This window comes from Erythrolamprus reginae, chromosome 1 (assembly GCF_031021105.1).
Source record: "Erythrolamprus reginae isolate rEryReg1 chromosome 1, rEryReg1.hap1, whole genome shotgun sequence".
Taxonomy (NCBI): domain Eukaryota; kingdom Metazoa; phylum Chordata; class Lepidosauria; order Squamata; family Dipsadidae; genus Erythrolamprus; species Erythrolamprus reginae.
This window is the reverse complement of record NC_091950.1, coordinates 105,582,388-105,597,814: the sequence shown is the minus strand read 5'-3', so window position 1 is coordinate 105,597,814 and position 15,427 is coordinate 105,582,388. Positions and strand designations below refer to the sequence as shown.

At 36.7% G+C, this 15,427-nt stretch overlaps 1 protein-coding gene across 2 annotated transcripts; it reads right to left on the bottom strand.

Annotated features, from left to right (window-relative positions):
* Nucleotides 1–4,904: 4,904 nt before the first annotated feature.
* LMO2 (LIM domain only 2) lies at nt 4,905–15,198 on the bottom strand. Of its 2 annotated transcripts, none has more exons than XM_070761058.1 (3): nt 14,501–15,198; nt 9,004–9,219; nt 4,905–6,018 (listed from the first exon to the last, which is right to left on the bottom strand). In XM_070761058.1, the coding sequence occupies exons 1-3, from the start codon at nt 14,542–14,544 to the stop codon at nt 5,799–5,801; spliced, it is 480 nt and encodes a 159-aa protein (XP_070617159.1). In that variant the 5' UTR covers nt 14,545–15,198; the 3' UTR covers nt 4,905–5,798. The 2 variants fall into 2 exon arrangements, with proteins under 2 accessions (XP_070617159.1, XP_070617169.1); XM_070761068.1 differs by lacking the exon at nt 14,501–15,198 and adding an exon at nt 9,853–9,935.
* Nucleotides 15,199–15,427: the final 229 nt, after the last annotated feature.

The following is a 15,427-nucleotide window of genomic DNA, read 5'->3' as shown; positions in this document are numbered from 1 at the left end:
TCAAAAATATTAATTAAAAAATACTATCCCTATACCACAGTTTTCCCCGCCTGATGACGTCATACGTCATCGCCAAAATTTCGTCCGCCTTTAATAAATATTTTTTTAATAAACTTTAATAAATAAACATGGTGAGTAATAATCTAAATGGTTGCCAAGGGAATGAGAAATTGCAGTTTAGGGGTTTAAGTGTTAAGGGAAGGCTTGTGATATTGTTCATAGCCAAAAATAGTGTATTTACTTCCACATCTCTACTTCGCGGAAATTCAACTTTCGTGGGCGGTCTTGGAACGCATCCCCCACGAAAATCGAGGGAACACTGTATAGTAGTTGTAGATTGCAGGATATTTTTTTTTCTGAAACCAAATTTCTTGTTTGAAAGTAGGCTGTTAGTTTCTAGGTGAAGAGTAATGGATTGCTTTATGATTGATTCCATGACTTTGCATGTGACACAGCATAGAGAGATTGGTCTGTAGTTTTCTACTAGATTGGTATCTCCCTTTTTGAAGATGGGGATGACTGTGGCTAGTGACCATAGGTTTAGTACAGAACTGTCCTGTAGGATTTTTCAAAGATTATGCTTAGTGGTTCAGCTATGGGTGTGGAAAGCTATTTTAGGAAGTAGTCCATCAGGTCCGATTGACAGAGAAGGTTTTAGGCCATGCAATGTTTTTTCAACGTTGCCTTCAGTGAAATCCGTGTCAAATCATTGTATTTGTGGTACATCTAGGGAATTTGAGGCATGCGCCATTGCTGTTTACAAAGACTGAGCCAAATAATGTCTTGAAGAGGTTAGCTTTGACTGTTTCATTGTAGCATTCTTTGTTGTTGGGTTCTTTTAGTGGTGGGAGAGATCTCAGGTCCTTAAATTTGTTGTTTATGAACTTGTTGAAGGCGTGGTTGGATTTTGTGTGCAGAAGGTTTTCCTCGTTTGCTGTGATAGTTGGAACATTCAGTCTTTATTTGGTGGAGTTATTTTTCAACTTTTGTGTGATTTACTTTTATGGTCTAGAATCATAACTATAAACTTGCTTTGAGGTTAAGAATTGGAAACTTTCACAATGTTGATTTTTGAACAGGAACCACAAGTTGGAGGCTATTCAGTGTTGAGGGATCCAAGTTCAAATGCAACTTTTGCTATGAGACCTCATTCTCTCTTGACCCAATCTGCTTTACAGGATTACTGTTGTTAAGGGTAAAGGTAATGATGTTCCAAATGTAAACAACCTTGAGCAATTGTGGGAAGGTGGGAAAAATAATTCCACTTGCTCTTTTAATAGAGAAGAAATTGAGTTCAAATATAATTGTGGTCTTATTCTTCCTTCTTTACTGTAGGGACATATAATCATGAAGCTAGATATTCCCAGCCTAATGTCCCCCAAATAAATCACAGCTGTAGTCAAACTTTATAAGTTTCAGGTAGAGAAATTTGAACTAGAAGATTGCATATCACACCTTGAAAAAGCAAACACTACATTTTAGTAATTGGTTTGGATTGAACATATGGAACTCATTTGGGCAGAAAAATTGAAGGCTAAAGATCTCAGATTAGCTTTTAACATCAATAGGCAGTAACATTCAGCAACAATTTATAGTAATTTTCTTAAAAATAAAATCAGTTTTATCTACGTAATTAAAATCAAATGGAATTTTAAACTGAAATTATAAAGTATTGAGACTTAAGGATCCTTTCAATATGACAGACGAACAACATTAAAGAAAATTTATTTATAAGTTTTTAGATACAGAAAATAATGGTTTATAGGATAAAAATTGGCTATTTACAATGTGCTAGACTAATTTATGTAAACCTATCCTTAATTTAAATTATTCCATGATAAAAAATACATAGTATAATAAAACTCTACCTAAAATATTTTCACTGATTTATTGCATAAATTATTTTTGTCACAGAGCAGGTATGAAGTATTTCATTTTCTTACAGAACAAACCAAAGAAATGAATTATCTATTTGATTTTATTTGCCTGCACTGCAGCAAGCATTCACTAAAATGGTAAAATATTAAACTAACATATTGTATTGTATATAGAAATGCCAACTATACATTGTTATACTGTATCATGCTAGCACTTTTGTAGATTATTATTTAAATGTATATTTTAAGTGACTTTATAGTGGATTATAATTCAATGTAATAATTAACAGGCTCATTAAACTATTTTCTTTTTAGACTTAGATTCTAAGCAATCTATATGTAATCTAGCACATATTTGTAAGCCTAAAATTTAGGATGAAAACTTAATGAGTATATTAATGAAAAGTTATTCAGGAACCTAATATCAAAAGTGTTTTTAATTTCTGAACTATATTACTATAATGCAGTTATACCAATGTTTACAATATTCTTTTCTAACCATTATATGTATTTTGTGATGCTGTATGCAGAATTATATGATCTTAGGCTACAATAATTTTGAGAACTCAATGTTACCTTGAGAAAGGGAACAGGGACACAAAGACAGCTATTATAGCCAGCTGTATGTTAATAACTGCTCTACATTTATGCTGTCTATTTAAAAGTTTCATTATATTTCGTTATGGTACATTTTCTCCAACCCAAGGAGACAGAGGAAAAAGTAATACTGCAGGTAATGCTCTCATCTTCAAAGCATGACATTGAATAATGGGGACAATAAAAAAAAGGATAGGCTTTTAAAACCTGAATTGAATTCATACAAAATATAATGTAATCGAGTATCCATGTCCGTTTCACTGTTAAGTGGCTTCATTTAGTATGGTTTAATTAGATGTTTAATAAAACTTTTAAAAATGAATTTCTCCAAAATACCTTTGTTGTGATAGTGGTTCTTTTATATTTTTTTTCTACAGATCAATGGAAATATTTCATCATGACTTTGTATATAGAGGAATGCAATTCATGTTAATTTTAATATTTCTCAGAGACATATAAGTATAGTTAAATCTGTGAGAAAATCTTATTTTTCTCCCTAGAAAATTTGCTAACTATATTCACAGGGATGAGGGGGGAGACAGACAAAAAAAATTAACCCTGCTATGTGCCAGCTTCTCTTTTTTGCCAACCTAGGCTTCACTAATTCTGGCTGAAATCAATTCTTGCTCACCATAATTCATAAGCTGTGCAGGTGACATCCTCATCTATTTATCAATCCACAATGCAAAATGGATAGGCAAAGAGGAAAAAAAATAGGAACAGAATTAAAATTAGTTGAAATTCCCATCATTATATTATTAATATTGGATTTGTATGCCGCCCCTCTTCTCTTTTTTATGCACAAACCTTTATTTTGGTCTCTATCACACTGACACAATCACACACAAAATACTTCATCTAATAAAAACACTACCGGTAACAAAAAAAAAAAGAATAGCTATGAGGACATACAGTACCTAGAAGGGACAGAAAGTAAAATGGAATGGAATGTATAAAGAATAAATATCTGGTAACTGAACAAGAAAAGAAAAAAAGAGAAGCCCTATTATGGAACTGCAAAAGGATTAAAATTCACAAGAGAAGCATCTTCTCTGAACCAATGCCGCCCCGAGTTTTCGGAGAGGGGCGGCATACAAATCCAAATAATAAATAAATAAATAAAATGTATAATTTTAAGGTGTCCATTTTTTCAGCAGCCACCTTTGTAACCATTTTTGCATTCTATTATTTTTCAATAATTTAAATTTGTTTCAGCTGATCTAAGATTCAAACTTGAAGTTAATTTTTGGAAGGAGGAGGGAAAAATATCTTATTTGGTAAATAAGATATTTCTGCAGAATGGGTGACTTTGTCAGTTTTCTTTCTTCTAAGATTGTAAGGGATATCTAGCTCTTTAGGCAAAATTATTTGGCTGGTTTTTTAGTACAGGTGTAAATGGTGACAGATTGGTAACTACTATATTATACTCCAGCAGATTTTACAAATTTAAGTACAATGGCCAAGACATTTTAGATTGATATCTGAATCTGTTCAATTTCAATTCAACTTTCCAGTTCAATTTTTTTTCATTGTTTCACTAAAAACTTCATCTCATAATGTCACATCAAGACATTGTTTCTCCAAACAATGGGTAGAGCTTCACAATAAATATATCAGATTTGTTGGAAAATCATTTTTTTAGAATGACATATTAATCACTATGAATTCTGCTATAACAGAATCTTTCTGCTTATATAAAACCAATGCAAGATTACACCAGAATTTCTTTAATGCTTATTCAGGGCATTGTACTAAATGAGTGACTGAACTGCATTGCAGCCTTTGTGCAAAAATCACTTGCGTTTCAGTTTCAAGAAAAACAGCAAGTTATCTACTCTTCATGGATGAATTAAGAGGTGATTATTAAAGCTGCATTAGCTCTTCATAACTTTGAAAGTAACAGTTAAAGAAGAAAGAAAAAATAATTACAATCCTAAGTATACTTTGTAGAAAATATAATTTCACCAAATACTGAAAAATGTAATTCTGTTATCAACATGCATAATAAGGCTGCTCTGGAAAGATGTGAAAGCTGATGCGCATTGCTTCACATCAGGGATCGCTTTTCAAATGTTTCTGTTTTCAAAATGCAAGATTAATATCAGAATCACAGCTAAACCATCGTGTCCTTTTAATAATCTAAACAATTTTACGTGGCATATTTAGGGAGCATAGAGGAGTCAAATCATGACAATTATGACTAGTCACAACACAAATTAATTTGAGAGCACCTACAATATTGCAATGCATATAGCTATCAAAGGATAAATAATGGTTGCATCCCCGAAAAGATGGGGAAATCAACCTCTTCCATTATTATGAAGATATTTTTTCTTCTTTGAATCTATTTAATAAAGTGAGATTAACAAGTGTTGTTCAATTGTCAAACAAAACCTGAGCTCAAATGAAGATATTCTGTGTACAAATAAATGAGCCATACAAGAACTATATATTTATTGCACTAAAATGATAATAAAAAAGCTGCTAGTATATAGAATGAAAAATGTCACAACCCTTAGATCAAGTCTAATTAAGTCTGCAATATCTTACTACATACAATAATGTATTTACATTTTCTAATAAAATAGTTGAAGAACTTCTATCCATCTTCATTATTTGAAATAATTACTTCAGGCTGCAGTCCCGCTCCCGTCCCCCCAGTTACATGCCATTAACTCATGGATTTCACAAGGATTTAATTATATCTGATGAGATATCTTTTGCACTGGAAGAAAATTTGTGCTTTCATTTTCAAAAAGAAGAGTATCATTAAAGTGGGAGGGTAACTTATTTGGAAGCCCCTTCCTCTCCAGACAGACAACTCTCCTGATGCTCTTACATTTAATATTAGTGCTGTGATTATACTCTAGAAAGATACGAAATAAGCAAAAATTAATTGAACAATTTTGTCTGTGAGTGTTAAGGACACCATTGAAGACAGCATATGCCAGAGGTCTTAGAACAATAGATTTCTAGGTATTTGTAGACTCAATTCATCTGAAAAGTACCAGGCTAGAGAAGATAAATTCACAAGTTACCTGACACACTATGAGAAAGTATCAGTTTAAAAATATCCATTTGTTAGTTTTTACTCGTTTTCTATTTTCGATCGATATCTCTAATAATGTCAGTTTATTATCACAGTATATTTGCTAAAAGAAATAATGTTTTATTCAATCATCACTCATTTTAAAATGCAATGCCTATGTATTCTGTTCTATTTCCCCCTTCCTTAAAGAAAGCATAGATGTGAGCAATAACCTCACCACAGCCAAAATAAATGTCATTCATGAAATGTATTTGAGACTATGAGGCACAAGTGAGTTATATCATCCCATTGATCTTAGTCCACTCATAGATATCTTGCTCACATACTATATCTGAGTTTATGAGAAGGTATCTGTCACCAACGCAAAAATGTTTCTGGCAAGCAGCACACTTGAAGCATTCCAGATGGTACACTTTGTCCTTCACTCTCATGGTCATCTCATAGGCTCGGATTCTCTTCTCACAGGAGGCACAGAGACCATCTTGACCAAAAAGCCTTTTTGGGGAGGAAAAAAAGTCCAAGGTTAATGTTCCATAATCCATTTTAACAAAGTGGATTTAACACAAATCTAAGTGTGTTTATTTGACCTTATTTTATTAGCACTTTAAGCAAAATTATGGTACTTAGTCTGAAGTTCTGGAAGGAGGGAAAAGAAAGCACAAAGAGGGAACAAATTATAAAGGTAGTCCTAATTGTCAAATTGTTAAAGAGATGCAAATTTGAATTAAACATTTAAAGAAACATTAAGTAGAATGATGATGAGTTTGGTGTGCAAGTTGCTTAGGATTGATCTCCACATCAGTACCACATGAATTGTGATTATTATGATGGGTCTTAAAAGTATGTTTACAAACAATGCTTAGCATAATGTGCCATGTTCATAGGCACATTACAGAATAGAGAAAGGAATTGTAAAATCTGTCATGTATTGTATAATTCCTGGTTAGATACAAGTAGTTCTTTACTTACATCCATCATTTAGTTTGGAATTTTGGTTGTGGGTCATTGCAGTCATAAGACAAGTCACCATGTTATTGTACTTGACTTTACAACCACTTTTAAGTGGGTCATTGTGATCGTTTGGGGTTTGGGGTTTTTTGGCTGGAAAATGGCAAAAAAAATTGCAAAACACAGTCACATTAATGTGGAACGCTGCAACTCGATGTAAATGCAAGCAGTTTGCCAAGCATCTGAATTCATCTATATCACTGGAGGTGATGTGACAATCATAAGTTTGAGGACAGGACCTAACTTTTTTCAAGTCCGTTATAACTTTGATCAGTCATTAAGAAACCAGTCAAAGTTACAACATATACACTTCCCCAGGACTTGGATTTGAACAGACAGACACAAAGACACACACACACCTAATGTTCATGTGATTATATTTTTGGGCACTTGTCAACTGGTCCATTTTTATCATTGCAGCTTTGTGACCACAATTTTTTTGGGTCAGAAATTGTTTGCTTCTGTTTTCCTGCAAAAAACACCCATTGTAGACAATGGATTCACTTAAAAACCACCGCATTCATTTACAACCATTTCATTCACGTTACAGTTGACCCATGGCAGTGCAATGGTTAGAATACATATTACTGGCTATTTCTGCTCCCTGTTAGGAGTTTGATAATGACTGGCTCAAGACAGATTCAGCCTTCCATCTTCCTAAGGTCCATAAAATTAGGACCCAAATTGTTGGGGGCAATATGCTGACATTGTAAATCATTAGAGAGGGCTGTAAACCATTTTCAAGCGGTATATAAGCCTACGTGCTATTGATAGTGCCATATCCACTTAATGACTGCAACAGAAAAAGTTTGTAATATCAGTTATGGTCATGCAGTGATGTGCCTAATAACCAGCACATTTTATGACCATAGTTCCTGGTTCAATTATGGTTGCCAGTTGATGACTACTTGTATATTTTTGTATTATTTTCCATTAGGCATATTTTATTATATCAGCAAAATATGCCATGTGTTAATATGATTAATTTGGAACAAGATTATTAATTCCATCTGTTGTTGTAAACTAAATACAGGACCAGGGATATAATTCTCAGCATGAAAATGATGTTCCTCCCTTGCCTTCCAAGAGATGTCACTATTTACTTGTCCAAAGCAATAGTACAATGCCTGTTATGATACGGGTGATTTTCTAAATGTTATCTTTTAGTTTGTAATATGATTAAAAAATTGCTAATATTGTCTTAATAAGTGGCAGATGGTATATATTGCCCAGATTATTTACAGGTCCGTGTCCACTTAGGTTGCACAGTGTCCACTTAGGTTGCACAGAGTCGGCCTCCTCCGAACCCCGTCAGCCAAACAATACCGATTGGCGGGTCCATGAGGGAGAGCCTTCTGTTGTGGCTCTGGCCCTCTAGAACCAACTCCCCATGGAGATCCACACTGCCCCCATTCTCCTTGCCTTTTGAACAGCATTAAAAACACATCTATGCTGACAGGCTTGGGGACCGTGAGTGACAGCTTCATTCCAGCCATTAGTATGAAAGAGGAATGATTGTTTGGTTTTATGCATTTTCTAATGTTTTAATGAGCCAACGTGGCGCAGTGGGTAGAGTGCAGTACTGCAGGCCACTAAAGCTGACTGCTAGATCTGCAGGTTAGCGGTTCAAATCTCATCACCGGCTCAAGGTTGACTCAGCCTTCCATCCTTCCAAGGTGGGTAAAATGACCTGGATTGTGGAGGCAATATGCTGGGTCTGTTAAAAAGTGCTATTGCTAACATGTTGTAAGCCGCCCTGAGTCTAAGAAGAAGGGCGGCATTTTAAAAAAAAAATTGAATAAATAAATAAAAATTGTTATTGTATCCATTTTTACCCTTATGAGCTGCCTTGAGTCTGCAAGAAGGGTGGCTATAAATCTAAACAAACAAGCAAAATTATTGAGCCCATTTTATCAATTTGAAATCCTGAGCCATATTTTTTGTAAAGTCTAAAGCAATTGGCAACATTATTACACCCCAACCCTCCGTCTTGAACATATATTTGCTATTCAGTCTTAGACTCATAGGTCCTCTGTCATGATTCTATCTTTTCCCCTCTTTGTGTCTGTAACACTGTCATTGTAGCATCACTTTCAAGAATTGGATCTTTTTTTCCAGCCTCACTCTCTACGAAATCAGGCTTTGCTGAAAAGAGGCCCTCTTCTCAGGCTAATCTGGCAAAAGACTTACCCAGGTTGGGTTTTGAGACTACCTTCCTTTCAAACCACCATATATGTTCTTTCAGCCCAAGTTGAACCCAACCTAGGACTGACATACTCAAATTTTGTAGGTGATTCTAGCAATGTTTCTCAACCTCAGCAGCTTTAAAATGCATGGGCTTTAACTCTGGCTGGGAATTTTGGGAGTTGAAGTCCATGCATCTTAAAGTTGCTGAAGTTGAGACACATTGCTCTAAAGAATTGTGAGAGAAAACTATCAACAGGAGAAAGGAATGAAAAGTAAGTAGCTTACCTGAGATAGTCTCTTCGACAGAGCTTTCTGCCCAGTTTATAATATAGTCTCCTTCCCACTTCTCCAAGTCGGCACCCACATAAGTCACAGCTTAGACAATCTTCATGCCAGTACTGGTCAATGGCTTTAAGGAAGTATCGATCCCCAATGTTTTGCTGACAACCTCCACATGTTAACAAGGAAGGGGGGATTTGGAGCACCTCATCTACTGGCTCCCTGTTTGAAACAAATCAAAGCAATCATTTCAACCTGCAGAGTGTCTAATTATGACCAAAATTCTGTCTTGCTCAAGAGAGAACTGGGTGCAAGAGATCAGACATTTTCTACAATAGCAGATGAGCATATAGCTTTGAGTATAGAATTTGAAATTGTGACCATCTCAGGTTGCCTTTTTGTTAAAATGGAATTGTATTCCTCCAGGCTGACTACATTCAGAAATGTGGTGAAATACTTGGAAAAGGATTGAGAGTTTGCGGAGAGGGGCGGCATACAAATCTAAATAATAAATAAATAAATAAATAAAAGCTAAGAAAACTCTTCAATGATGGTGGGACTAAAATGGCTTGCAGAATCTTTACCCATTTCTCATTACTGCAGAAGCAATTTAAATTAAACATTTTAAAAACTTACTGTATATTGTTCTGTACAACTTGTAAAACCCAATTTCATAAATACAAGTATTTTTGTGCAGGATATATATTACTTCATAATAAAAAGATAAACAAGAATGGAAAAAGCATTTGTTGATAAACCTATTTTAGTTGTATTACTTTAATATCAGGAACACATTAACTTTTTGTAATTAATAAACAACATGCAGACTTTTTAAGTCAACTACTTATAAAAAACCTCAACATCTTGAATAGAAACTGTGTCAGTTCTGAGTTGAGTGAAAATGGGCATCTCTAATGGTTTCCCTAAGCCGTCTTATTCTGTAATAATTAAATGTACATTGTATAAAAATCTTAGAAATAAAGGCAATCCTATTTCTAAAATCTTTTTTTCTATTTCCTTTCTTTTCCTACTTTGCCAAATACAGCACTGAATATTGTAATGAATTATTTAATTAGAAATGGACGTAAGCAATGGCATTTTGGTCACCGCTTTATTTTAATGTGGAAAATTATTACACTGTGAGTTATTTGTCCTTAAAATAATCTTGTAAATTGTTAAATTTTACATTTATTTTACTGACTAGCAAGTATAACAGAAAGATTTTACAAAGTATAACACTGCATTTAGGATGAGTTATTTATTAAGACTGCACTTTAAGCCCCCTGCAGATTTATTGCAAAAAGCCTTTAAACATATTAATAAGCACATTAAGAAAATGTGAATGGGCTCACATTTTATCATTTGTAGATGGCCCATTCTATAAGAGCAGAGTCTTCAAACCTTTCTTCTTTGAAACTTTAATGTTACTGGCAGTATTCTGCTTAAATGATGTAAAGGAAAATTAAACAATTTCATAGCCCATATTGATATTATGGAATTATATTAACTACTGCTCCTCATAGCAAAGTCTGGAAATAAATTTAGAGTTGGGCCATTAAGAAAGAAGTGGAAGAATTTGTGTTTAATGAATAATTTTAAACTTGAATAATTAAAATAATAGTTAAAGGCAAATCTAAATGGTTATATCTCCCAAAAGTTTAGGGAAGTACTACTGAATATTTGATAATAAAATATAGAAAAATGTTTGTGAAAAAGGATGGGATCTTCCTCTTTGGTCTAATAAAAACGTACAATATTCTGAGTAAAAATATAGTATATAGTATTCTGCATTAGCCAAAATGAGGATTATCAACAATATGCTATTTATTTATTTATTTATTTATTTAAATACTGTTCACTTCAATAAAAAAATCAATGTGGTTTAAAGTCAAATGAAATAATTCAAAGAAAATTACATTTAGCTAACAATTCTCACTGTGTCAACACCCATGTGCTCTGTGAAATTATGAATTTTCTAAGCCTTTGTAAAGCCTGGGAGATTGGGGGCATTTATAATCTCACATATTTTTCCTCAGTGATAGCACAGGGCAGAATAGGCGGAGTCTGGCTAAGGTACTGTAAATAGAAAGTGTGATTCCATTGAATATTTATGGGATCAGCTGCAGTAGTTTTAATAACATACAGTATACTCACTTGAACCCTGTGTAGCATTTTCATCATAAGAAAATGTTATAAAGTGTAAAAACGCTTTCCCCAAAAACATCTTAGCTATCACCCTGAGATCTTTCAAATATTTCATTGAAGGTTGTTAATTTAATGGAAGGGTAAATAATGAAGGGTACTATAGTAAGGATACTTTTCGTTCCTTTTTTTCTTTTCTGAGCCTTCAAATCCGTGGACCCTCAGGTGACTGTCTGGACAAGTCCCTGCAGTTTTCCTGGCAAGATTTTCAGAAGTACAGTAGTTGACATTGCTTTCTTTATAGGGCTGAGAGGGTGAACTTGGCCTAAAGTCACCCTACCGGCTCTGTGCCTAAAATGGGCACTCACACTCTCCCAATTTCTAGAATAGTGATTTAACCACTGCACCACACTGGCTCTCACTACTGGTAATACTACTGTATTATTCTGTTATTTCTCCCATATAATGCAGAAAGCATTATACAAAGGTGCAACAGAATAATATTCAGTTAAAATCTATTTGGTAGAATAATTACAGAAGCTTACTGTATTACTAAGCAGCAGTTCCTTCCTCAGTAAGCCGAAACAAGAGCTAAAGTCATGATTAAATAAGAGAGTAAGACATTTTTAATGTTACTCTATTACCTTCCTGTTACCTGCTTTGCTCCCTTGATATTCTATTGTATAGCTGCTGTTGAGAATTAATTCCCAAGTGAAACACTGACAGCCTGCACAGTCAGCAGCTCAAAGTAAGATATTTTAACACACACTTGTAGTCTTTAGCTTGAAGAGAAAGGCTCAGATTTTCAAAATTAATGACAATAATTTACATTACAATCAAACTATTAATAACATTCTCCCTATGCTTTGGCCACATTGCTATAGTTTTTATACTAAATATGCTCATTCTGACTCTCCTACATACCATTTTTATCGCACATAAATGATTAAGAAAATTAATTGGGAGGTGGTTTGCTGGCTGCCTTGAACAGAGACTGGATAGATAATTGTCAGGGTTGCTTTAATTTAAATCAAAATTAATTTGCAGTGAGTAGGGAATTGATTTCAATGCACTGAATAGAAAAGTGCCAAATAAGACTCTTTCAATTATAATCTTTTGACTCTGGGAAAAACAAATACACTTTTTCAAAACCTTTGAAAAAAGAATTTCCAAATTAATCAGGAAGTAAATGATTAAGTATTGGCAGATGCTCAAGTTTTCAAATAACTTCACATTAAAATATTAATTGGTATTATAAAAACAAATATCCTATTTAGTTTCTATGTTATATGGTTTATTATTATTAAATCATTTTAGCTCTTGCAATGGAGACTGTCCATATATGCAGCTCAGTAGTATATGTTTCTGAAAGATTAAAACTAACATTTTTAACATTGGTCATCTGCTCATCTAATACTGTACACAATTATTATTTTTTTAAAAATATATCCCATTAAAAAATAGTAAGCAAATCACTTATTCAGCTCAATGAAATCAAGTAGCAAAAGGTGCCACTATTTCTTGTAGGTCCATATAAGTAGCAGAAAAGTGAAGCAATTTTAACATTTTTAGTTTACTTCCATATCTTAAGTTTATACCTTTTTGTTTGATAAGTGCTTTAAAAGCACTTTCATTCCACAATTTTGAATTCTGAATGAAATTCTTGTATTTTTCAATGTTTTGGATTGCATGTGCTGTAGTAATAAATTTCCTGTTTTGGTTATTTATAACTGAAAATTAGCATTTCTTTAATAATAAAATCTCATTCAGTTTTGTGGGCTCAAATCAGAGTATAGGATTGGAGCCTAAAGAATAACTCTGAGCCTTGAAGTACAGGGGAAGATAGAAATCAGGAATAATCTTAAGAAATACAAAGAAGTTTTGTTAATTTTCTATAATGCATATATTTATATAAACTATTTTATCCAAATGAAGTAAACCATTGATCTAATCAAAATGCTTTCAGGGTAAATCCTGTTGAAAACAACTTGTTTTTCCAAATGTGTTGGCTAGGAGTTGGTTTCTAAAGTTCACCATTCCTCCTCCATCCAATGTTCTCCCCCCTCCCCCATCGTATTACTGTACTTCAATAACCAAGTGCAATAACATTATTTCTCCATCTCCATCAAATAGTTGGCTCATGTCTTTAAAACATGGTCAGTTTTAGTGGAATAGTATCTTCCATTAAAGCAGGATGTTGGATAACAACTTTTCCATCCCAGGATTTAATAAAATGGCAGTTACCCGGTGCAAGAATAGTCATACATTATGCATGTGTACATACACTGCAGTTTTAAAACCCAAGTTCAACGCCAGTGATTTAGTAACCAACAACCGTAGCAATTGCAGATACCGCCATTCTTTTGGAAATCCTAGTAACAGGCTCCTCGTAAAGAAGTTCACTAGAAAAAACTTTACTTAATTTTGTTAACACTTTTGAGCATTTTTCTAACTTCTTTGCTAATCGGGAGAGGGACGGACTAAGAAACGTGGCAAGAAGCCGGTGCCTGGCCATTTCGGAGACACTACAACGTGTTGTATTTTTCAAACCGGTTTGCATTTTGACAATTGGAGACGCCGAGCCACTCACTCATCTGATAATAGCCTCGGCCACTCTAATCAGATCATTAAACCGGACAAGCAGCGACGAGAGAGAAAGGAAAGAAAACCACGCAGCCTCTCACCAAGTATTCGTCCCCTTGTGTCCCCCCCCCCCAATCGCTTTCAGGGTCGGAAGAAACTACCGCCTGCAGGTCCCCCTTGCAGCTCTCGGTAGGATCTCGGTAGCGAGTCTGAGGCAATTTATCTCCCGAGTCAAAAAATGGGGGGAACTTCGACGCGTCTCTGGGTTCTCGCCCGCCCTGCTATAAAGGAGCGCAAGCCCTGAAGAAGACAGCGCTCAGGAAGAACCGAGGAGGTGTTTAGCAAAGCGGAGGGCCACTCCGTCGCAAGAAGGGAGCGGCGGCGGCGGCGGCACGCGCGTCTTGAAAAGCGGTGAGGGGGAAAAGAGCAAACGGCAGCCTTCATTGTGTTGCCCTCCGACGCCCTCCTCTCCAGCCCCAGCGGCGCCTCACGCTACCGTTCCAGAACCTATGGTGCCCGCTCCAGAACCCACACCACGCTCCCTCGGCCCGCTCTAGAACCCGCGCTACGTTCCCACGGCCTGCTCCAGAATCCTCACAACATTCCCTCAGTCCGCTCTAGAACCCGCGCCACGCTCCCTCAGCCCGCTCCAGAAACAGCACAACGCTCCCTCAGCCCGCTCCAGAAACCGCACAACGCGTCTCTCTCCCCCCCCCTTCGGGAAAGTTGGCACTGAGTAAAAGGAGCCCCCGAAGAGCGGGCGGCGTCCCCGACTTACTCGGAGGGCTCGAGGCTCTTCCTTTCGATGGCCGAGGAGGACATTGGCAGGGGTCGCTCCTTTGTAGCGGCGACGGCCGTCGTGACTCTCGGCTTGGCCGTGACCAGGTCCTCCCCCCCACACACAAAGCGGCGCCTCCACCCTCAATGGACATCCACAGGGTGGCCCGCCTGCAACGCCCGCGGACGGAGGGAAGAGGCGGAGGGCAGAGGGGAGGTGTTATCTGGCGGCAAGGGCGAGACGGACGGCGGCCGCACGCGCTCCGGAGCTTCTCTGGGCGGGCGAGGCGATCCCTTCGGAGCTTACGCGCTCATCCTCGGGACGCTTCTCCCGCCTCGCGTTGCGCGACTGGCCGCTGGGAAGAGAGCCCTCCGCTGCTGCTTCTGGCGGCCGGCGCTCAGCTGTCACCGTTTGTGCTTATCCCGGAGTCTGCTCGCTGCCGTGGGTTAGGTCGTCCGCCTGGAGGGGGCTTCCTGCACTGCGGAGGTAGCGCGGAGCATCCCTGGCTCCTCCGCCTTCATTATGACCCCCCGAGTCGGGGCAGCTGTAGCTGCTATTATTGCTAATGTGCCATTATTGAAGCCGACCCTGATGCTCTCTCTCTCTCTCTCCTCGGAGCCTCTCTGGTTTCACATCCTCTTTCCTGATCACGATTCAAATACAATGGGAGGAAATGACATTTAAAGAGACAGCTGTCTATTTCTTAACTGGACCCTCGGGAATTTAAGCAAGCCTGAGCAGCGGCGGCAGCATCTCTCACGACTCAGTTGGTTTTCTTAAAGGGCCAGACTTCTCCTTGGCACGCACCCGCGGCTTGGGGAAGCGAGTTAGTGCTTTTTAATTTAATTCCAGAGTCATTTGTGGATAACACGTGGCGTAGCCCCAAACAAATGTTCAAATAGAGGGTTGCCTTATACAGAGGAACTT